The sequence below is a fragment of the Topomyia yanbarensis genome, chromosome 3 (assembly GCF_030247195.1).
Source record: "Topomyia yanbarensis strain Yona2022 chromosome 3, ASM3024719v1, whole genome shotgun sequence".
Lineage (NCBI taxonomy): Eukaryota > Metazoa > Arthropoda > Insecta > Diptera > Culicidae > Topomyia > Topomyia yanbarensis.
In genome coordinates this window covers 5058031-5082309 of record NC_080672.1, presented here as the reverse complement: position 1 = coordinate 5082309, position 24279 = coordinate 5058031, and the positions used below count along the sequence as shown (strand labels likewise).

Below are 24279 nucleotides of genomic sequence, written 5' to 3'. Positions count from 1 at the left end.
GATGACTCGTTACAGTTTACAGAAAGCTACTGTATCGAGAACAAAATGGAAGTCGTTGGATTTCCACGGTGGGTGCGGCTAGGACTTCTTTCATTTCTGGGAAATCTGCATCTAGAACGGCTGTAGGCGATTCAACCTGATAGACTGCGAAGGCGAGGAACCAGGACTTGGCGAGAGTTTATTTCTGCACAAGATCTCGGATACCTGGCCACGGGAAACGATATTGGCGGGATAGTTTTAGGTGTTGATGTACTGCCATCTGTTTCGGTTTCTTCTTGGTTTAAAGCAATGCGATTCGGACGAACAACTCAAGTTCATTTAGCGGTTTTTTGATGCAAGCTACAACGATTAAACTGTACTCAAGACTTTATGCTCAGCTCGGCGGAAGCTTTCTGTACAAAACGGGACAGCAGAAGAGCACCGGACAACTCATTCCGTGCGATTGACAAATCGTGCAGGGAGGCCAACTTAGATTTACTGGTCAGAAGAGCCATCTTTACCGTTCCGTCAGCAAATATATTCCGTCAGAGGCGTTAGAGAACCCGTGCAACTCATGGCCATCATATTGTTCGTTATCACACATCTAGGGACTGGAATATGGTTGAGGTGTGAAAATGAGCAAAGGAGCTCTAGCCACTATTTTGAAAAATCTTCATCGACTGGGTTATCCCAGTCTGCCTTGATGCTCCACAGATGTTGCGCTTGTAATTTGGCGAGGACGATGGCTGGTGAGCACAGGCCAAGAGGATCGTAGAACTACTCGACTTCGGCGTAGATCAACCGCTTGGTTACAACGTCTCTTGTCGCTGGCGAAGAGTAGTGCGTCTGCCTCTGGATTTCAGAGCAGACCCAGGATCTTGATGACAATATTTGCTCCGCATTCTTGCAACGGCATTTGGGGCTCACTTTCTTTGGGTGGTACGTGTTGAAAGAACTCTACCGAATTGGAACACCATTTGTGATTGGGAAAGTCACCGCGTGTCAGCAGCTGTTCCAGTTTCCTTTTTGCTTCGATAGCTTCCGACGCCGAACTGGCACCCGACGGCGTACCGTCCATGTAGACTTCATTTTTATTATTTCGGCTGCAATCGTCATCCTTCTCTTCCGCAGCAAATTATGCCAGGCACCGCGTTGTGTTGCTGCGAAAGCTACCTTGAGGGTGCGAGATCGAAGCATAATGGAGTATAGCTCGCTTTGTACTACCGGACCGACGAGGAGTACGTCGTTCAATGCAATATTGGATGGGAACGACTTCGCACTGGCATCGAATACCACACGACATTTTCTGGATAAACTGTGTTTTGAGCTCGGCGTTACATAACAATCTCTTCTCTAGCATCAGAGATCGCTTCAGTGCTAAATCTCGGCAATCGTACAGCTTGGTAACGGTTTCTTTGAACGGTTGTTGTTCCACAATCCTCCCTATCGGAGCTCGTTTGTATGTGGACAGGAAGTGAGATTCACAGGTTACCTCTTCTCTGGAGAGCTTAGGAATGTCCGAAAATTGCTCGACTTGCCAGAACCGCTGAATCATGGTTTCGACCTCTTCGATGGAGACTAACGGGTGCTCAATACAAAATAAGAATTTTTTCAGTCATGTAGTTGAAAAACAAAAAAAATCTTAATCGCGATGCTCTCACGACAGCGGTGGACGGCACTGACGTCCATCTTCTAGATACAATTCCGGATCATGGTGGTCAACTGCTTCTTATCCTTGGCCCGCCAATTATTTTTGTACACTAGGGCACTGAGGGAGCCGAAAAAATCTTTAATGGGACGGCACTGGGTCAAGTTGGCCTTTCGACACGTACGGTATCTTTTTCTGCTCAAGATACTCCTGGGTCTTCTTGGCGTAATGAGAAGACGCCTTGTCCGGCCAGAAGACGTACTTCCCATGCGCATGATGCTCCTTTAAGAACGGTAGAAGAATTTTCTCAAGACGCTCCTCCTGGTACACTTGTTGATTGATGGCCAAACCACTCGGCTTGAACCACGGCTTTGAAATCCCTCTGTCCGATATGGTCATGTACAGCATAACTTTTTTTTCAAATTTATGCTTAATCTTATATTTTACTTCGGGGGATGTGGCCGACTTGTCGCTGGAATAGTAACTGTCATTTCCTGGAATGTGGGTCTTCGAGAGCGGAAAGTAACTTTCGTCGTCCTGTACGAACGACGTCCCGCGGTAGTTCTTCGTCATCAAGCGACACTGCGATTTCACGATCGATATCTGCTCATGTGTACTCGGGAGACCGAGTCTTCTTCCGACAGATGGTGCCTTCATCTTGAGGGTTCGATGAATCAAAGTATAGGAGCAGTGATATTTTTGGCAGGCGTCACGCAAACACGTTCCGTCCTTGTTGTCGAACAGCTTTTTCAACGCTTCCTTCTTCTTCTTCTTTGTCATTATCTTCACCGAACGGTGGATACCGGCCTTACGCTCCACGCTCAGATATGCCAGGATCCAGTAAACTGTACTCACGGGCACGTTTTAGTTTCGAAATTCGTGAACCGTAAACTTTTTTCCACGATGACCATGCGCGGAGTGCTAGCTGTTTCGACGCCATCTTCGATTGAACTGACAGCACCCGAGCAAAAAGAAACATACCACCCATTTCTAGGGAGTCCAGAGAGCAATTATCGAGAGAAACAAATTTACGCTCTTTACTTTAATCACAGGAAAGTATTGAAATCATTCTCATTTTTATGGAACACCCGTTAGGTTGGAATGCCGCACTGGAGCGTCAGCGACGCACGATTCTTTAAGGACACCAGCCATAATCCACCCTAGGCAAATTGCTCGCAGTCGTGGCAGCGTTTCGGACAGGCTAAGATGTCTTGGTTTCAAGATGTCGAAGAACTTCTCTCCACCGAACAGCATATCCACCTTGTCGGAAGCGTGGAACGCTGGATCAGCTAGGACTATTCCTTCCGCAAGGCGGTATCCACGTCAACGTGAATCTTGGAGGTTGGAATTTTTCCAGTCTGTGACCGGACACTCGAGACACTCTGGAATTCGACCGCCACCTTGAAACGAGCGTGGCTTCGTAACTCATTGATTCATTGACTCGCTGCTTCTTGACACCCAAACGGTTGGCCATTTCTTTCGTAATAAAGTTTACTTGGATGCCGCTATCGAGGAGGACGCGACAGGGATGAGGTTAGCCGTTTTTGTCAACGGCATCTACCACTTCGGTTTTCGCACTGATGGTGACATAACTGGAGCAGGATGTAGACACTTGGTGGTCCATCGTAATAGGTGCATTCGGTTCTTCGACGGACGGTGGTTGCTGCTTGGACGCTTTAATTGCCACCGATGCTTTGGGTTGGACATCACGCTCTGGAACTAACGCCACGATTTGGAAGAAGTTGTAGTAAAACCCAGTGGTTCACACCTTCTCTCTCTTCTGGGATGTGTATAAAGACATGAAAGTCGAGCACTGGAAGGTTGCATAACTTTTCTGGGATAGTTTTGACCACAATGATATTGGCCTTGGATTACTTACTGCTGGAACGTGTATCTGGTATGCGGCTTCATAGTTCTCCAGAATTTGGGCTGTGGTTGTCAGGAGCTTGATGGTTCCCTCGAAATTTGGCAACTCTCCCTTTCGTTGTGTGGACTCCCAAGTCTTTCGTGTCAACTTGTCGAGGGCATTCACAACCAAGAACATGATCATGTGTCCCAACACGCCGGTCATCTCTTGCTTAAGGTACCGTAGGCTCTCTACATGACAGGTACCCTCGTTCACCAGTGATCGAAACTCTTTGTGAGATTCTTGAGCGACAGCAAACCCCGTAGGTGTAATTCCAAAATCACAAGAACATTTTCTAATCACTCGGCAAGAATGACCCAGGCTTGTTGGTAACTACCCTCGCTAAGCACCTTGGCGTCTAGAAGTCCGGCAGCTTGACCGACGAGGCCCTTGTCAAGATAATACAGCTTCACGGCTTCAGTATCACTCGAGTTTGCCATCGGATCCAAAAAGATGCGCTTGGATTTCGACCAGCTGGTGTAACTGCCGTCAAACGTAGGAATTGGCACTTTTAGAGGCAGTCCGTCGAGATCTGAAAATGTCTGTGTTAGTGTGTTTCAATGTAAGGTATAAAAAGATTAAAATTCCCGGCCTGTAGTGTCTGTAGCCATTTAGCTCCCGCCTCAATGAGCCATGTATTTCCTATTTTTGTGAGCCATTTAGCTCCCGTTCCTGCAAGCCTTTTGCATCGTCGCGATCTATTCGGATAGTTAGAACCCGGCGGTGAATGAACCCAATTCCGACTGAGAGTTTCTCAGCGGCAGAATTTCTCCCCATATCGGTGCCCGTTGTGTGAGCCATTTAGTACCCGGGTGTCGAGGTCGGTCAAACGCTTCCGGTTCGGTGGCGCCCCGACAACGCACCGCTGGTGCTTAACGCGTTTTGCTCCGTCTAATTCTAGGCTTCCCGGTAGGTTGATGAGGTCGGTCCGGCGATTCTAGGTAAAGCATGGCTTTCGGTATACAGAAACCTTGACGACACGCTTCCGGCGCATCGACTCGAACTACTCGAACTAATTCCCGGTGGTTGATCTGGCATACACCAGGTGGCGATTACCCATTGTTCCATTCATTATCTCCCGCCATTTTCGCTTCCGAGCCAACATAATTTACACAATATTGCTGTTAATGACGTTACACGTATTTTCATCGTGACACATTCTATGGAAGATGTCATCTGGGTTGGTGTCTGTCCCACTGATAGCAAACATTGCACTCTGCACTGAGTCAAACCGTGGGCAGTCAAAAACGGAAGCGGTACAAAAGGCCGAATCACATAAAACCGCATGTCCAACATGCATCAGAAATCGAATGATCTAATCTGTTGATGATACTGGTCCTCATGTTTTGGTCCATATATTTTATTGCTAAGATGTAGGCTTCAACAGTAAACATTAATATTCCAAGAACCAATCCATAATCTCGAAAAAACGAAATGAATATATGAAAAAGTCAGAGAAAAGCACGATAGTTTAACACAATTATATTAAACCCTTTTTTGTTGCAAGGACAACAAAAGTGCTACGCTTTTTACAAAAATTTCATCAGTGATATTTTCACATTCCAGGCAAAACTCTCTTATTTTATCCGAACTATTTTGAGATCCTTGGGGACCGTTTCCTTGAAAAATTCGTAGAATTCGTTCTTCAATTTCATGTTGTTACGATCGCAGTTCCGCTCTTATCTTGGTGATGGATAAATGACTGCATTCAACAATTTCAGTCTACCGTCGATGCCACGCCTCGAGAGCATTGGTCGTTAGTGGCAAACGTTCCATCACCACCTTGTAGTTTGACCAGAGAGCGGGATGAAACATAAGCCTTTTGTTGTTGTTTCGCCCTGTAATATATGTACACTTTGAAATATTGGATGAAGCCAGTTAGTTTTGCCGGTATGTCTTTCGTGATACATTCTAGTATTTTAATTTAATTTTAGTAACTTGTAGGAGTTTTACATTAATATAAACATCCATATCACTGGAATACAGCATTTTAATGAATTTTGTGTAAAATGGAAATAGCATAAAAAGCAATTTGCATCCGGAAAAATGTCCTTCATCACATTGATAACTGCTTTCTCAAAATCAGAAAGGATAAAGATTGGATGAAGCTCAATCTGTGCTTCCTCGCACACTTCCAACAGTGCCTCAAATGCGTATGCATATGTTTCTTGCGTCTTATTGTTCAGCAGTATGAATACCAGCGGAACAACTGTTTCGTAGTCTTGATAAGACAACGACCAGTGGATGGAATGCATTTGTGTGAATTCCAGAGGAACGGTCGAGAACGCGGCGTCAACAAGCAAATACCGGGAGTCAACCAGTCACTGAAGATTTGTTATCGTTGTATCATAATGTGACTGTTCCCGTTGCGAATGTATTTCTGCAAGAAAAGCAGCGTTTGCTTCAGTTCATCTGGAACGATGAATTCGCCGCCAAATTGCTTCCACTTGTTTCCCTATGCCTTCGAATCGCTATTTTCTGCGCTTTACTCGACACTCGGGCTTGTACGATCGAATCGTATTGGATGCAAACTTCACGGATTACTTTCGAAGGGACTTTGGACTTTGACACGAGAGCTTTCCGTTTTAGCCTTGACTTGTACTCTTTCTCCATTCCGTCCAAAGGATTGACATCGTGGTTATGGAGTTCGTTGTGACCAACTAAAATGTAGGCTCCATCTTGCGGTCGTGTAATTGCACAATTTTTGCATACATGGTCCCTGTTTTTCGAATGCTGTCTAGTGGCGCAATCCCAGTAGAAGCGATCGTTAGCCCAATTAGAGAATATTGGAGTTATTTAACTTCTATAATCTTATTTTTATAAGTAAGAATTCCTTTTTATTCATGTTGAAAAAAATCAATTGACACTGAACAACTTTTCCTTTTTGGGAAATAACCACGTTTAAATCTGGCACAATTTCTTCATCGGAAAATCCGGTGAATTCGTCATCTGTGATACTCAATTTTGAATTCTTGAGTTCCAGATTAAAGGAAAATAATCGCAGGAAGCTTCAATAACTAACGTGGGTATTGAACAAGAGCTGGAGTTGAACTGAATGTGAAAAATATTTGTTAGAAAAAATTAACAAACTAGGTAGCTATGGCAACGGATCCTTAGCGACCTGAGAGCTGGAGTTGAATTGAATATGAAAAAACATTGTTAGAAAAAAAAACCGTCGAAAACGGCGGCCTCTCGCCAGCAAACCAGTGATCCACTCGTTTGCCCGGATTACTCAGACATAGGGGTTTAAATTAGTTTAAGTCCGATGGAGCGGAGCGGCGTCACAGTTGTTTATTTATTCCATTACAGCGGCAAATATGCAACGAGAAAAGTGTCGTAAATATTTCATTACTCAAATTATTGAAAAAATCGTAAAAAATCACCCTTCATACAGCCTACCGGTTTTCGGCCTAATGACCCCGCACTTTCATATTCGCTGCATACGACAGCGAGAAAGTGCGACGTTACTTTCAAAGGTTTTAATCAAATTCTTTCAAAGGTTCCAATCAAATTGTCCTTCATTGAAAGCTGATCATTTGTTAATTCGTTAATCTTATTTTCAATTCCAAAGACTTTATTTCTCACCCTGTTTGGTACATTCGATCTAGTGTGCCCCGTCCCAATGATTATTCGGCCTTATGTCTTTCGGCCGGATGACCCTTGGACAAATGACCCAGCATCGTTCTACCCTATCACAAAATGCCGAAATCCGAAAAGACCCAATCAGAAAATATGCAATGCGGATAATGCACATTGTAGCGAAAAGTGGTATCTTTTGGGGTATTGTTCCTTCTTTTTAACATGAGCTGTTTCTTTTGAATTTAATTAAATCAAAAAGAAATTAAATCAGGTTTCAGCAATCAATTCAAGTTATGATATGCACCAGCTCATCAATAAGGGACCATTCATAAATTACGTAACGCTTTTAGGGGGGAGGGGGTACAACAAGTTGTGACATGTTATGACATAGGTGGGAGGGGGAGTTAACTAGATCGTTACGTAACATGTTTTCACCGATGAAAAAAAAAATTTCTAGGAATTTGTAACGTAACAGGGGAGGGGGGGGGATGAAGAAATTTGTGACAATTTGTTACATGGGGGAGGGGAGTCAATTTTAGGCAATTTTTGCGTTACGTAATTTATGAATGGTCCCTAACACCATGGGTTACTACAATGACCTTTTGTGATTCGGCATTTTGTGGTTTTCGGCCTTTAACGATTTCGGCCTTTTATGATTCGGTCTTTTGTGCATCGGCCTTATGAGATTCGGCCTTTTGTAGTACTCCCGTCAAAAACCACACACTCCGGTGTCTCTTCGACGCCTGTGTACTCAGGACAGAAGTTGCTCTAACCGTCGTTTCACAAGCTTAATCGACGTTACTACTTAAATTTTTGCATGTTGCACTGCTTTTCGGTTGCTAATCATCATCACCTCTGCTTGAAGCGCCCCATAATCCGCGAAACCAACACTTCAAACCCCTATGGAGGTACAGCTTCAATACTCCATCGTACATCGCATTCAATAATGTCGGGTCGAGGAAACCGTATTAGTCATTCTTCTCTCTCCCTTGGCTGTCTCGTTGGTCAGCGTTCAGTTCTGAATGAAATTCTTCAAAATCCTGCAGAGATACTCAGGAACCGTTATTCTGTGCAGCAAATGGTCGATTGCTTCCTAGCTGTTGAAAGCATTCTTCACATTTAAGGTGACCACCACTGTAGACCTGCCTTTCCGGAAGCCGAACAGTTGGACATGTTGGACAGGCCGTCCACACTCTCAGTGTACTGTTAAGAGTTATTCTCTCTGCCAGTTTTCCAACCAAATTCTACGGCATATAAAATCTACAGGATTTGTCGACTTTGACAAACGAGAAGCTACCTTAATCGATGCATTTCTTCAGCGTGGTCATAAATACCCGGATTCTCCTGTAGCACTGTTTTCAGTACCAGGTTTGGGATTCCATTTGGTCCTGAGGTCTTCTTCACTTTCATTACTCTCGCTGCATTGATCAGCTTTTCGTAAGTTATTCGGGTTTCTTCTTCATAGTCATTTTCCTCACTATACCGTGGAAGTGGCCGGTCGTTGGTCCATGCAGCGGGTACAACCCTTCGATTATAACCTCCATCTTCTCCGGACATCTTTCATCTGTGTTGCCAATAGCCTTTCGGAGTTTCACTTTTCTGTTCAAATGTAAACCTTTCAATCATCTTTGTCTTTCTTGTTTCTTCATCTCACTGGCTCATCGGCCGCATCATACCAACGGGGACTCAAAATATATTTCGCTAACAAACTGGTTCAGTTATGCCTTTTATCTTCGCCATGGAAACTCTGCAGGTGTCTCCCGGAGGATTCGCGTTGGCTTTGTGGCAAAGCTCCACAAGACAAGATTTTTTGTTTAGCTAGATTGGTTTCTTAGCAGCGGTTCTCATAGCTCAGCACTCCAAGTTTCTCGGTTTTCCATTCCTCGGCATGGCCGCATGGCACGACTTTGTTAATTCTGACGTCAACTCGACCGCACTTAGGTTTAAGAGGATGCCCTCATCTGAGTACTTCGAGGAACACGTCCTTGTCCACGATCGACGTTTCGCACCTTCGATCGTTTATCTGCCTCCTACGTGATTCAAGCCGTGTCCTCTACCAGATCGTTTGATAGTCGCACTCTCCAGTTCATGTTTCCTATCGGTTCAGGGCTGCAGAAAGTGGCACAGGTGACGGATTCCCGGCCCTCACTGCGAAATGCTGATGGTACTTTCGTCATCAAGATCTACATTTAGACGAAGGCAATTAAAAGGCTAATGAGTATGTATATTCCGAAAGCATATTCAACACGAACAGCTCCATTTTAAGGGTTTTAGTGTGGAAGCCCACGCTTGCCCAAAGAAATATTTAGTTCTTCCATGAAATAAATAAATAAATCGACATAGATCTTTCATTAGGGCTTAAATCGCAAATGTAAACAAACTGCGTTTTCGCTATTATGACATTATGCGACAAAAATACTACAAGATTGAGGTGAAAATTAGTTAAAATGGTTTTTAGTTCGATTTATAATTAAAGAAAACAAAACGGCGAAACATGCATTTTCTTCAAGATTTCGACTTAGGCCCTTCTTCTCATATGGAATATAAAGGCTAAACTTACATTTTTTGACAGAACCGGGCGTACGGTTATTATTCACAAAATTATTCTTTAAACGGCGGTTCTATTATATAAATGATAAGCAATATCTACTAGGATCATGTCTACTCGATAGTTGTTGCACATAAACATTCGAATATTTCGATATTTTCATGAAATTCGAAGAAAAGATGCACGCGCCCTATCATTTACATTGGGTTTCTATGCGCCCATTTGCTGAGCCCTATTAAAAAGTATACTGTCAAGCTCGCCCATTTACCCAGCCCTACCCAGCAAGACAGAGTCAGTTTAGCCCTTTTACCGCGCCCTTCTGAAAATTATGTACACCGTTTAGCCCTTCCGCAAATGGTGGTTGCTGAAGGGCGAAATCACGACTGGGATGCAAATTGGGCGTAAGCATTTTTTTAGTTTCTACCCACTAAAAGCACATAGGAATTAAATTCTTTGTTATATTGTCATAAGGTTTAACCAAAGATGCTTCCGGAAAAACATGGTCATAAAGTAATTTATACCTACAATAAAAACTACATTTAGAAAAGCATCGCCGTATATTGAAACTGATTTTTCTCCATTTGAGTACATTGCGACTTTGGCCCTATTGAAAGATCTGTGTCGAAATATGGAATCTCATTTTCCACCAACTACCAATGATTGCTGTAATGCACACAATCGCTTCAGTCACATGTTCTATGGGACTCCCTATCTACATGGGACTGACTTGCGATTATAGGCAGTATAGCTTCGCAACTTTTTGACAACACTGAAACTGCTCTAACATAACTCAATTTTCTCGCCCACCAAAATCTCCAACTAACCCCCTCCTTCAGTAAGCACAAACCCAGTTGAGTGCACCCGTGCTTTCGAAATACCTACATGAAATCTTCCCATTTTTGTGAACTTTTCATTTTCACCGACTTTTAAGAGACTACTCCTATTGCAGTTATTAAATTACTACCAATATTTAAGTTGGGCGTCTCTGAATCGGATGTTGTATAAATGATTAAAATCCATCTAGTAATAGCGGAACTATAAGCAAATCGCACACCGTTTTTCATTACATAGGAGACACTTTAGATTTTAGAATGACACCTAGTCCCAGAGAGAAAGAGAGAGGAGTAGGAAATTTTTAATATAAAACATCAAAAATGTCTCATGGAATGGTATATCACGGATCAAATTCCGGGCGGTGCAGTGACAAAAAATATTTGTATTGGCATTATAAATAATTAAGAAACATAGATAACGAGCTTAACGCGTATAGGTTCAAAACATACCTGTTTACCCCTTTGTTCCTTTGGCACATTTAACATTTCTGCTAATTTGTTATAGTTTTCTACCAACTCATCCATTTGAGTTTTAAGTATCTCAGCACTAACCACAGGAGTTTCTGGTTCGATTTTGGCGTCCATAGAAATAGGTTGCTATTTTTCAAGACATTAGTCAAAGCATCAACTCTAGTTAGCGGCAATTACCTACCGTTTCGATGTTCTGAGATGGATCAGTTTTTTGTTGTAACTGAGCATTCTCGTTTACCAACGGGATTTTCTGTTTGTTAGCCTAATCATTCAAAGCATTATTTAAAAGGGAAAAAAAATGCATAATAACAAGGAATAAAAGCTATTGTGCCCACCTCTTCATCAAACGGCGTGTTGTCGTCATCATCAGCGTCCGCCAGTTCGTCAATTTCTTTAGCAATGGAATCGGCATCATTGGCATCGTCTTCACCATCTTCGTCATTGGGTTGATCATCGTCATCGTCGTCCGGCTGATCAGCTACCGGCACTGGAATAATACATTTTTTGGAAAATGAACAAACCACATCATCGGACGTGTCAAAATATTAACATTAACCCTAGAACAGTTTCGAAATCGTCTACACCCAGGAAAAGTCGCGAAACCGATCTAGGGTTAAGCTACTGATGTCCAATAAATTGAATTATGTACAGCTATTACAAAACCAGCAGTTAATTTCTTTTAAAACTGATAAAACTGCGGTAGATGCCGGAAGCGGCTTCGAATGATATTTACTAACCATCTTTCTCATTTTCCACTTCCGTGGCTTCCTCCGTATCCTTTGTCCCGTCCTGTTCCTCGTCATTGTCTTCATCGTTTTCGTCGTTTTCATTTGGTTCTGTAATAGCTTGATAATTGAAAACAAAAACTCGTTCTAAATACATGATTCGTTCTTATTCTAGCGCAAATCTTTCAACCCGTAAAGCAGCACCCCAAAATATTGTCCTGTAATTACAATGGGATAACGCAAGCGGACCTCCAAACCCGGTACCGCGCCAAGCAAATAGAACTGTCGGAAAAGCGAGCGAAAATATTGGCAATATGCTGACTTGGGACTTGTACTCACTCGAATAGGGTACTAAAATGTGAGGTAGGAAAATATCGATTTACCCTCATTATCATCGGATTCGCCATCGACGTCAACGTCATCGTCATCTTCGTCTTCATCGACATCGACATCGGCATCATCTTCTTCATTGCCATTGTTGTCATTCTCGTTATCTGTACAAAATTTAGCCCAGGTAAACCAATTTATTCGTTCAGTCTTTGTTGTACATCGCAGCTAATTTTCGTCATTTTTTTATTTTAAAACAAACCATTCAATTTATGTGGAAATATTTCGTCAGTCACTATCGTCGATAAAGCGTCAAGAAAAGAATAATTTATTGGCTTTCTTTTCAACATACCATCATCTTCATCCGCGCCATCATCCTCCTCTGCGACTTCCGCTTCCTGTGTGGACACCTTCTCAACCGCCAAAATTTCTTCTACTTCGTCGTCATCCAGTTTCTGTACTGCTTCTTCTTCCTCCTCTTCGTCGTCTTCGTGTTCACCATCCTGCTCATCATCGTGATCTTCCTCTTCAGCGTACGGTTCACCATGACCTTCATCCTCATCGTGATCCTCTTCCTCCTCCAGCTGATTAATGGCATTCAAAATCTCCTCATGGTGATGATCGTCCTCGCGGTTCTCGTCAACCCACCCGTTGAGGTACTCCGCGTAGCGAGACTCCGACAGCGGTGTATCAGCATTCGACACCCCTCGGTTCTCGATAATGATCAGCCCAATCAGCACCCCCAGTCCAGTCAGCAACAGGAAGAACACAATCTTGGCACACCAGTTCCCGCCGGTGCCGTGATCGCTGTGGATGTGCATCTGAACATCGCCAGGCTGGGTGGCGGCCTGGGCCGCACTGGTAGCGATGTGTTTCGGGGTTGAAGTCTCCTTTACCGTGTCCTCGTCATCTAAAGAAGGAGTGAGTGAAAATATTATTAGATAGTATTGATGATCGCTCGGTGTAGTAAACACGATCAGATCGTTTGTGTTTATTCAACTGAGCTTTATACATGTGTAGCGAAAATAATTTTTTAAATCAGTTAACATTCTAGTCAGAACATTTGCAGAATTTTGAATTTGAGATTGTTCGTTAAATCGACATTTTTTTTACAGAAGTAACTATCCACAGCTTATCCATCAGAGAGACATAATTTCTGTTTAAGGTGAAATTTCTTCACTGCATCTATGATCTATAGATTCAGTTAATTTCGGACTTCTAATCACCATAAATTTTTCTAGAAACTAGCTGACAGAGATCAACAAGAATGCATTTCTTAGACTGAATATGTATCTGTATTTTAATAACTGCGCATTAGATAATTCCTGGTTCTCTGCCTACTATCAGAAAAATCGTGGACAGTCAGTAACTCTCAGACAACTTTAATCCTACTAGAAATATTTTGTTGCAAATCATTTTAGGAGTTTTGTTTATAATCACAATCAGTTGAAAAATAACCAAGAAATGGTACTTTGGATTTAATATCAATTCAACCCCGATTAAAAACTCCACAGCATGATAGCCACCTAGGGTTGCTACGGAAGACGACTAAATAGAATCGCGCCAAATCCGCGCACGGTTCTGCTTGCTCGGTTTTAAAACCAATTAAATATCTTCGAGACTTGTAATGGTTTTCATTTGAAAATTATAGGAAATTTCTCATGTATTGACGCGGAATTTTTCGTTAATAGGCTAAACAAATCGTGTCTTGTTACTTGTAAATATTCCTAGGTTTCAAAGTTATTTTGAAATATTACAATCCAAAATATTTTCGACAAAATGTTATAATTGTTGAATTAACAAATGCTATTTCGATCGAAGCCGTTTAATTTTGATTCGTCATTATTGAGAATGCAGATCACATTCGTTCTAAAAAAGAAAATGGAATTATTTCATATTCAACTTTAACCCACTTCCGCCTAGGAGTGGTTTAGAGGCTGAGAATACCCACTGAGACGTCCAAAAAATTGTTTCAAAATCGTTCAACACGGGTCCAACGATGGACGTTTGTTGAACGGTTATTTGGACGTTGTCCAAATTGGTCCAACGAACGTCCTTCATTGGACGTTTTTGAAACTAACCGTTCTAAGAGGGTAACTATAACTCAAGTTATTGTGTTTGTGAAGTATTGTTTCTCTTTACTTGGGCGCCCTATTATACTACAGCATGAAAACCGCTGAAATACATAGCTAATCTAGTAGGCCTTTCTTGGAGTTTTTTTCCAGCTGCGAGCTTCTCTAGTTTAGAGAACTGGATATTCTTTCTTTTCTATTTCAGAGCGAGCAACAGCCGTTACTAGAACCGAGGTGGTTAACCACAAGAAACAGTGTTCCAATATTGATGAAATTTTGAGGTTTTTTAAAAGTGTGTACGTAGTGCAAACCAAGCTGCGGACTGGAATCGTATATAGTTAATTGCGCTTGAAGGTCATTCGGATATAATTTGGCAAAAAGGCTTTTATTCGCTGTACTCTGCGGCGAGTTCGTCTTTGAGGTTATAAATATTATCGAGCAAGTAAACAACCCATCAAAAGCTTCGAGAAACAAGCAGTGGCCAGAATCCAGGTCCGTATGGCGTTCGATCAGGTGCTCATGAAACTCGATGGATGTGCTTTGATTGACGATAAAAGCTATGTGATAGCCGATTTCAAACAAATTTCCTAGATCGCGGATTAGATCGTGAAAAAAATATTATTGGTAAGAGATCTGTTCCTATGGCTAAAATGCAGCGTTTTCGTGACAGATATCGCTACGAATTCGGAAGTAAAGGAAGTTCCTTAACAAACGCTTATTACATTTCATTAAATCTTATTTAAGACTTAAGCAGCTGCTATTACAGCAAGGATGTGCTACAAGGATACGACAGAGGGTCCAGTTTATCCTAAAGGAGCAGAATTTACCAAATACCTCCGTCCATTCGTAATCTCTCTAAATAGTTATAAAGATGCATAATGGAGTCTCAGAATAACTTTTATAACCGCAACCTGGTTTTTGAGAGATTGGAGTGAAAGTTAATAGTATACATCTTGAACAAAACGATAAACGAACATGTTAGAGGAGATTTTGATAACATAAAACACTACCGAAAATTGAACTCGCACCAAATACGCGCGATGCCTCAGATCGAAAACATAAAACGCGCGACCGTATCAACCCTGAGCAGTTTACAATTTATTAGCCTATATAATTTCAAATCATCAGCAAACATTAGATTTGAAGATTTCACAACCGTGCCAAGATCGTTTAGAAACAAAATAAAGAGCAATGATCCAAAGGTAATGCCTGTGGCAAACTACGTCCTGTGAGATGCGAGACAATCCAATCTTTTAACCAGGTAGGAAATCTAATGCGTTTAAGCTTCTCCACAGCGATGCAAAACACGGTCGAAGGGCTTCGTAGCATCGTACTGCCATGATGCATGATTCACACGATAAACTGTGACCGACTTTGATGTGAGGCGGGTGAATAATATTATTCAACGCTCGACCTGACTCCTTTCACCAGTCCTGGGCCAAAATAATCAAGGCCAACGAAGGTAAACGGACGTACGTTTGGAATTAGCCTAGCAGCTAGAAGTGAGGTCATCGGGGAGGCTTTGGAGCTGCCTTCGCAAGGCGAGGGCGACACCAGATACAACGGCTCATTACCGTCTTCATTAGCTATCGGAGTTTAGTTATCTCGAATCGCTGGGGCATTTCGTTTACGACGGTCTCCCTATTACCGTGGCGAAAACGGTTATGGTACCAGTCTGTAATGAAGAAAGATGTCAGATGTTGCTTCGTCAAGATGGTTGGAAACTTAGCCTTATCCGATGCATATGGTGCAGCATCGATACATCCGCGCTTCCGTGGAATTCAGGAGTACGCTTGCGTTAACAAGATTATGGGTTTGAAGTTCTTCGAAGTCCTTTAGATATGGAGGTTGAAAGTAACAACGAAGAATACGGAGAGTATCTACTGCGGAAAGAATTTTGTCCACCGTATCCAACGTTCACAGTGTTCATCCCTTTCGTCGCATTTCATTTATTACGCAGTACTGAATTTTCTCTGGTGGTTTTTAACCGGAAGCTGTGACCTCGCGTAGGGCTGGGCTGGCTTGATCTTTTCTTTATATAGTTTACTGGAGCATGACAATCCATGTTTGGTCAATAAGAAGCAAGAAACATTCACAATGTCAGTAACAGAATCTTCACACAAAAAAAAAACGTTGCGACTGACGATCGGGTTCACGGATCTTAATTTGGTGGAACATTTCCCTTAAGCCGCCACACTCGGCCACTGGGACTGACGAAGCCGGCTGAAAACAGTCGGAAGTGGCGTAAGCAGATCAAGCACCTTCAAAAGGTTAGAGTGAAGAGAAATCCCATACACTTTGGCCGCAGCGTCCCATATCAGCCTGACTTTCTCGGATTTCTTAGGATGAAGTGCACCTCCTAATGGAAGATACCACGTGCGATCGGCGTCTACGAACTAGCAGAAAAGAACGGAGCTACTAATCCGCAAGGTGCCCTTCCAACGTCTGGTTTGTGAGATTGCGCAGGACGATCTCCTTTTATAGAGCTCAACCCGTAATGGCTCCCGAAACAGCCAGCGAGGCCTACCTGGTCGGTTTGTTCGAGGATACGAAATAGTGCGCCATCCACACCAAGCGCATAACAATCATACCGAAAGACATCAAACTAGTTCGCCGGATCCGCGGTGAGCGGGCCAAAATTAGGTTCCCACAATAAAACACTCAGATGTTCTTTTCAGGCCCAGCAAATTGTGTTCTAGTAGGAGTTTTTAACAGACAATTCCATTTTTCCTTACGTAACAAATCAATTTTCGGCAAGCAACATGAAAAAACTAGGTGAAGGTAATGTCCAGAACATAACCGGGGTGTTGACGTAGGAAAATTATTTTGCGTGAAAGTTTTCTGCATAACCTAAAAATCCTGACCAAAACATGGTATTTTACTGGTAATTCGCCAAATTTAATTTTCGAATTACTGAACTAGTCAGCATTCTTCAACTTTTATCGGCAGAAATTTAACGAAAACTATCAACTCCTAATCACAAATGTTTATTTGCAGACGAGACAGGCAATGTCGCCCACTAAAACACTGCATTAGGCCAATTGTAGCGGGCCGTGATTCTGAATGTGATATTCATTGTACGGTTTAGGTATGTGCGGACGTAGGGACTCGCGATCGCGTGTATCATCGCGAAGAGCTCGAGCATTTGTACGTTAACGTGTTCGATCGCGTGTGCCTTTGTATGTCGCGTGTGCTAACGTGTACGTAACTTCGCGTGTGTGAATTCTATTTTATAGCCGTGTGCCTTTCGTATATTCGCGTGTGTTCTTGGATAATCGCGCGCGGACCGTGAATCTTATGCTTTATTTTTTGGTGTACTGCTAAGATGCTAAAAGAATGTGAGATCTTCCATATCACTAGAGTGCCTGGTGATGTCGCCATGGAACGTGTTGTCTAGTGGATATGTGCTTTATTTTTTTTTTGGTCCTACTGAATGTATGGACCTAAGTTATTAGGACAGAGAGTAATAGTTTCCGGACGTGACCGTTTCATGAGTGCGCGGAAACGGACGTTTGAAGATTGAAACTTCGTAAGTGCTAAAACGTTCTCCTTATTACCGGCATGTTATTAAGTTTGCACGATTGCGAAGGTAGGAATGCGTTGTTAATCGCGAAGGGCTTAAGCGCTCGTATGTTAACGCGTTTGTCACGTATGCTCGCGTTCATGTGACTTCGCGTGTACAAGACTGGATTTTGTAACCGTATGCGATTCCTATATGCGTTCTTGGATGGTCACGCGGACCTTCATTCTGATAGTTAGTTTTCGGTGTACAATTCATATTCTGACAGGGAGTAAGTTACGCCTAATCACTAAAGTCCTCGACCATGTCACCATGTAACGTGGTGTCCAGTGGATATGCGAGCTTTCTTTTTTTAATTGATCCAATTGAAGGCGTGGACCTAGTCTGCTGATATCAAGGATAGAAACAACAACGGAAGTGTCCGATTCATGATCGCGCGAGTGCGGGAGTTTTTAGGTTCACGCTTGAGACCGCGTTTGAAAATTTATAGGAGCTGAGACATTCACTTTATCACTGGGATGCCATCATGTTTACTAGATCGCGGGTGTAGATGCCGGGAATGATCGCGAAGGGCTCAAGCATTTGTATATTAACGTGTTTGTCACGTGTATGTGACTTCGCGTGTATAACTTCGATTTTATAATGACGTAGTGTGTATTTTTGTTTGATCGCGCGCGGACCGTGAATCTGAAGTTTAATTTTTAGTGTATGGTACAGATGGTAGTCCGTTTCCCCATATCACTTGAGTTCCAGGTCATGTCACCATGGAACATGTTGTTTAGTGAATATGAGCGTCACTTTTTGATTGGTTTAACTGAATGCATTAGTCCAGACTGGTAAAACTTTCGGACGTGACCGTTTCATGATCGCGCGAGTGGTGGTTTAATGTTTGAGACCGCGTTTGGAAGTTTAAAGATGCCACGTTTACTTAACTACCGGGGTGTTTTCATGTAGGGGAAATCGCGGGCGTAAGTTTATGTGGATTATTGCAACTGCATGGTCGCGTTTGTGGCCAGATTTGTGTTATCGCGAAGGCCACGAGCGTTTGTACCTATATGAGTATAGATAGCGTATAGTAGAGATATACTAATAAAAGGAATCATAACATGCCGAATAAAGAAAAAAAAAAGATGCAAAGAGCTTGACTAGAAGTGTATAAATTGAACAATACTATTTTGGTATACATAAATAATGGAAAATTAAGCTAATAGATGTACAAAAGAGACAGACTAATGAAGTAGAATAGAAAAACATATGTAACATGCAATCAAACTTGTCTAAATGCAGCAAATGTTGTATATTTATCATTAACGACAATTGCATGCTGTTAGACTTTCATCATGCTATGCTGGCCGGGAATGGATGACTCGCGTGCGTCGGTAAATTAACTTTACCCTAATTTATCCAACCCGATTTTTCCGAATGAATAGAACCAAATGCTCAGATTGATCACCAGACGTTAAAGCCACTATTCTATCATATACGTCAGTTCTGCATCCATTCCCTGACCCAACTGTCACAAATACTCAGACGAATACATACATACAGTGCTGTGCAATCTCACGATGGTCTTTGAATTGTGACGGTAAATATGAAGTGACCGTATCACCACAAAAATGACCGTTATTTCATTTCCATTTTCCTCGGATAGTGTTTCAGTTAACTATCTCTCACAGAAGCCGTGCGAGAGAGAACGCATTGAAATGATAGACAGATTGAGTACCATTTGTTTTGGATTGGTATGGTAAACTAAATATTATCAGTGTACTGTATTCAGGCAGCATGCGGTGCTTTGTTGATTTTTTCTCCACCTTTCAGTTTCTTTTATGCATAGCTTTTTTATGTGAAACCGCCTGTTTGTTAATTCTATGTCGTTGTTTGTAATAAGATGACCGTCATAACCGTATTTATATTGTTAATAAAACGACGGTCAATTTCCCTTCCTCTCAATAATGATTCCAATGAGTGAGAGATTCAGAAGAGAACCGTCTGACTGTTGTCAATTCATTGGAATGAGAACCGTAACTCAAAAAAGCATCGCTTACTGCTTTAACTGCTAACCGTTTTTGATTCTCTTTTGTCTAGCTGGTTTGCCATCAGTACCGTGAGGGAGCTCAGCACTGCATACATAGATAGACATGCGACTAGCACACTGTACACTAGTACGAAAAACTACGATTATCACAAAGTTACAACTAATAGTTTTCTACTTATTCTACTTTATAAAATTAATTTAATTATTAAATTAATTTAATTGGTATATGCACGATGACGAGGTCGACCGATAAATGGACACACAATGACTCCCTCCGTGAGCCCCGTCCACGAATACCACCAATAGAACAATATTTGCAAACACAGCACACAGCAAAAGTCAATCTACGTCGATCCGCCAGTCGGCCACGACACCGCGCATAGACCAGTGGTTTAGCGTTAGTATGCGCAGGTGCAGAGTATGAAGAAACATAGAAAATAAAAAAGGCGCATAAACCCTCTCGGTCTCCTCGATGCACCACTATCGAGGCGTAATGCAATACCCATCCTAAAGCAATTGATGCTTGATGATGTTTGCAATACCGTCAAACCCCTAAACCTTGGGGAGGGGGGAAAGATTACAAACTTGAACCAAAAGCACAAATAGTTTTCTGTCTCTGTCAAGCATCCTAATTTCCAGAAGGTCAATTAGAATTGTCAACGAAGAAGTTGTAATGAATACCGTCAAATATTTTCATGCCACTAAACCCAGTTATTTTTTTGGCAATGAAATAAATGCGAGAAAATATATTTCGAAAACCACTTTTTATTAACATCAATGGCCGCTTGTCAGAAACATAAGAGTTGATTCCTTTTTTTAATCATGAGCAGTTCTTTAAATTTGTATAGCAAATAGCCCTCGCATGTAAACTGGCGATCCATTCGTTTGGCCAGTTCACTCAAACTTAGGAGTTGATTCCTTCTTTCAAACATGAGCAGTTATTCGAATCTGTACATCAAATAGCTCTCGCAAACCACAGGCAACACTGTTGATAATGGATGGAACATTTAGCACAGTTCCATGTCAATTTGTGCAGCTATTTGCCGTCCACGAAAGCGTTGGCGAAGAAATTTGTAGTCGTTTCGTTCCATTAGTGTATATGCTATTACCGAAAAAGAATTTGGTTACATATGATACAGCATTCTGTGCGCTAATAAAAATATCTGGTAAATGTCGTGATTCGTGAAATGACCAAACAAACGAATGACTACTGTACATAATATTGTATTTCGAGACAACTGTGATAAGTGTTGCATGAAGAGTTTTCACCCGGTGCTGCCCTTCACGGATGCTTCTTTCGTCTAAACCAAAGTCATTTCAAAAAATTAAAACAACTTGGTCATCAGACAAAATATTCGAAAGCTCACTGAATACAACTCATTTACAAACAAGCTGTTGCATTGGCCTTCTTGCCTCGTCCAGATATTCGAATGGCACTCGAAGAATTGAAAAAAAGTTTTTTGGATCACATTAGTGAAAATTATATTTTCGGTAGGAAGGAAGCTAACCAAAAAGTTTCTTGAGGACCACTCCTTCTTCCACCCCCGCCCCCCCCCCCCCTGTTTTGTGGTCAGTTTTCGAAAATGTGTCGAAAAAGATTTCTAGAAATTTGCAAACACGCTATATTTCTCCTTAATGGAGAACAATTTCGGTAAAAACTATGTTTTCTCCATTAAGGAGAAAATTATTTAGAACCATCTTTGCGCGTGAAGAGCACAAAACCTATAACTAAATTAGTTATTGAATTTGAGTTTCGACTTCGTCTCATCAGAATCCGACACTAACTTAGTTGGTGTGTTATAGTGCTGATAGTTTTGTGTCCAATTTTGTATATCATGAAGTATGGAAAGAAGTGGCCGATAAGGACATAAAAAACTCTAGAGGCGAAAGAGGAGCTATGGTCTTTTTCAATGCACCGACAGCTGGTAGACGAATGCGTTAGCCGTTAGAGCAACTTTCCCAAAATGGGAGGGTCTACTAAGAGTGGTAAATTATGTCCATCGCTTCACAGTGAACTGCCATCGCCGGATCCTGAGACTGCTGGAAGTGGCGGGTATCTTGAAGCAAGAATTTGGTGAAAGCGAAGAACACGCTCTAGTGTATACAATATATCTCAATATACAACGTTCAATGCTATGCAATACTCTTAGCGTTCAATATAGTTGAAGCGTCAATCTTTAAATCTTCTTAAAATATCTATCATAAATAAGTAAAATCAGCAAATGTTATTGTGTACCTACAGGTAAAGTGCGACGCAGGTCAAAAACACGGAAAAGGTCGCAATAAATTCGCTGTTTTCCTTTCATTTAACGGTTTATTTTTAGAGAAAACATGTGATTCTGGCTGCCGCGTGGATCTGTGATCGGCGACGTGGCCGGTAACATTTGCCAACAGACTAAAGTTTTCCTTCCTTTGCTTTCACTGTTTTTCTACTATATCAATTGGATTTAATTTGTTGTACATTTAAACGTAAAAAATGAATACTTTTCCGCTTGAAAGGGAACAAACGGTCAAGGAATGCAAACTCATTTGGCGCAGTATTATTATTCCCATCTCTTTGCCGTAAATACTGTGTGGCAGAGAAAGCTCTTTGTTACGTAGAGGTGTCTTGACTTAACTATTTTTAACACGTAGAGAGAAAGGATGGGACAACTCCCGGTTTGCTTAAACAAATTGGTAGAACGATGCGTAGAAAATGGTACATTTTTTCACGCTTCTTCCATAGTTTGACGTGATCAATTTCAGCTGATCGCAGATGGGGACGCCCTGTAAGAGGTGTTAGAAATGTTTTACCCTCATTTGTGGACGCCACGAACTGACGATAGCCAGTAATTGCGCCTTTAGACGCCGGGGACTTTGACATGTTTCTGTTGGCGCATTGCTATTGACATCATTTTTTTTTTTTGAAATTATTTCTTGACCAGGAAAATAGTGCTTTGCGATTGGGTTTATTCTAGTACTCCCCTCTTCCTCATAGGTTTTCCAGAACCAGCAAAAGCTAAAACCTCGATCCTCTGTACTTCCGGTTTACCACCATTAAGATATTACTGTCACGAAAGGTTAAATTGATATTATGGATAAAAGCTTTCAAAATTTTGTTGAGCGGTAATAGAGGAAAATATTGGCCAGCCACAACACTATTACCTATAAGCTAGTTCAGTGCAGGACTAGTTTAATTCAAAAATGTGCTACCTTTGGAAGCACACTGTCCCTACAAATCTCGATCGAATCCACTTTCAAACCAAACGCACAATCCGCTACAGAAACTATTTGCTTCAACGAATTAAATGTGCGTATGACAAAAACGAATCGACTGTGTGCATAATTCCGAACGGAGATAATCTCACATTTTCAGAAATTTATGCGCGACTTACCACTCCGCTCGGGTTCAATGTTAGATGGGTAAAGGAAAAATGAGAAGTTGAAAAGGCAAAGCAGAGAGAGTCGTGAGTCGAAAATTTCTATTTAAAGATTTTTTCACATTAAGCTAATAAAAGTTCTAAATTAAAACTGCCTCCACGGAAGTGGTGCTCTGTCGCTTTACCTTTTCTCTGGAAAAGTGGACTAAATTCTGTTCAACCCTAGACCTGTTACGAAATGATCTTACCTTTCTTCCTTTTCTTATCCTTGCGTTTCCTGGGCTGGACATCTCCGGACATAACTTAAGCTTCTCGACTTTTTTTTTCTTCAGATATAAATTACACCGGTCGAAGGAACAGTTCTACAAATCAATTGAAATAGTTAACATAACGGTAGATCACTGGATAATCACATTTAAAAAACGATCCCCGGATTCGCCGGGTTTGCACTGATAGACCGTAAGACGAACCTGTTGGTCAGCTGGCTCTTATCGCCAAGTCGAATTATAACAACCTTCTCTGTGCACAAGAAGCACTCCTACTGTGAGCGAGCGACGAAAGAGACTTATCTGAAAATGAAGATGTAGTACACAGCAATTTCAGCTAGTATTAGCGAAGATCGTGTCGGTTACGGATCTTTTTGATTAGTTTTTGTTTATTTATTTGGATTCCACCAACACATTCACCGAATCAACTGCACCAAACCCACCAACAAATATAATAACCGATTCCGTGTCGGAGCCGGTTAAGACAGAATTCTGATTAGAACCAACCAAAATCGGCTAAGAATTCCGACTAAACTCTGTACGGATTCCATCATAAATATTCTGATTCACAGTTCTGGGTTGAATCGGGTCGTGGGTACACGGTTAAAATGAAGTACTCATTACTGAATATGAAAGGTATCCAGATTTCTGGTAAATTTTCTACACTGAGCCAAAAAATCATATCAATGTTAAGTGAAAAAGCACGTAAATATTAAAAATAACCAATCACATTAGATTCATGTGCAGCTATTAACATTCATATCTACTTTGATGAATAACAAATGTTATATCAATGACTTTCAAGTATACTATACATACATTCTATGTAATTGTCACATACTACGTGTAAAGTGTTACGTGTAAAGAATATGAATATTACGTGAATATACAATGTTGACAGTTTCAATACGGTTTCACGCATAGTAACAGCACAAGACAAAGGAGTTACGATCGGAGATACTCGAACACTTTTCTGAAGGTATTTAAACGTAAATTCAATCGATTGTGTAC

The 24279-nt window shown here is 41.6% G+C and overlaps 1 protein-coding gene across 7 annotated transcripts in view; it reads right to left on the bottom strand.

The window, feature by feature from the left end:
* The window catches only part of LOC131693817 (aspartyl/asparaginyl beta-hydroxylase), a 57460-nt gene extending 33814 nt beyond the window's left edge, over positions 1-23646 (bottom strand). For 2 of the 7 annotated variants that reach the window (XM_058981962.1, XM_058981963.1), the window contains exons 1-8: positions 23473-23638; positions 23251-23364; positions 12369-12926; positions 12073-12183; positions 11702-11809; positions 11300-11451; positions 11146-11226; positions 10944-11090 (exon numbers count right to left, since the gene is read on the bottom strand). In XM_058981962.1, coding sequence (XP_058837945.1) covers positions 10944-11090; positions 11146-11226; positions 11300-11451; positions 11702-11809; positions 12073-12183; positions 12369-12926; positions 23251-23302 — 1209 coding nt within the window. In that variant the 5' untranslated portion in view covers positions 23303-23364; positions 23473-23638. Of the gene's footprint in view, positions 1-10943; positions 11091-11145; positions 11227-11299; positions 11452-11701; positions 11810-12072; positions 12184-12368; positions 12927-23250; positions 23365-23472 lie in introns of all 7 variants that reach the window. The other 5 variants (XM_058981969.1, XM_058981968.1, XM_058981964.1 and 2 more) reach the window with 5 other exon arrangements.
* Positions 23647-24279: the final 633 nt, after the last annotated feature.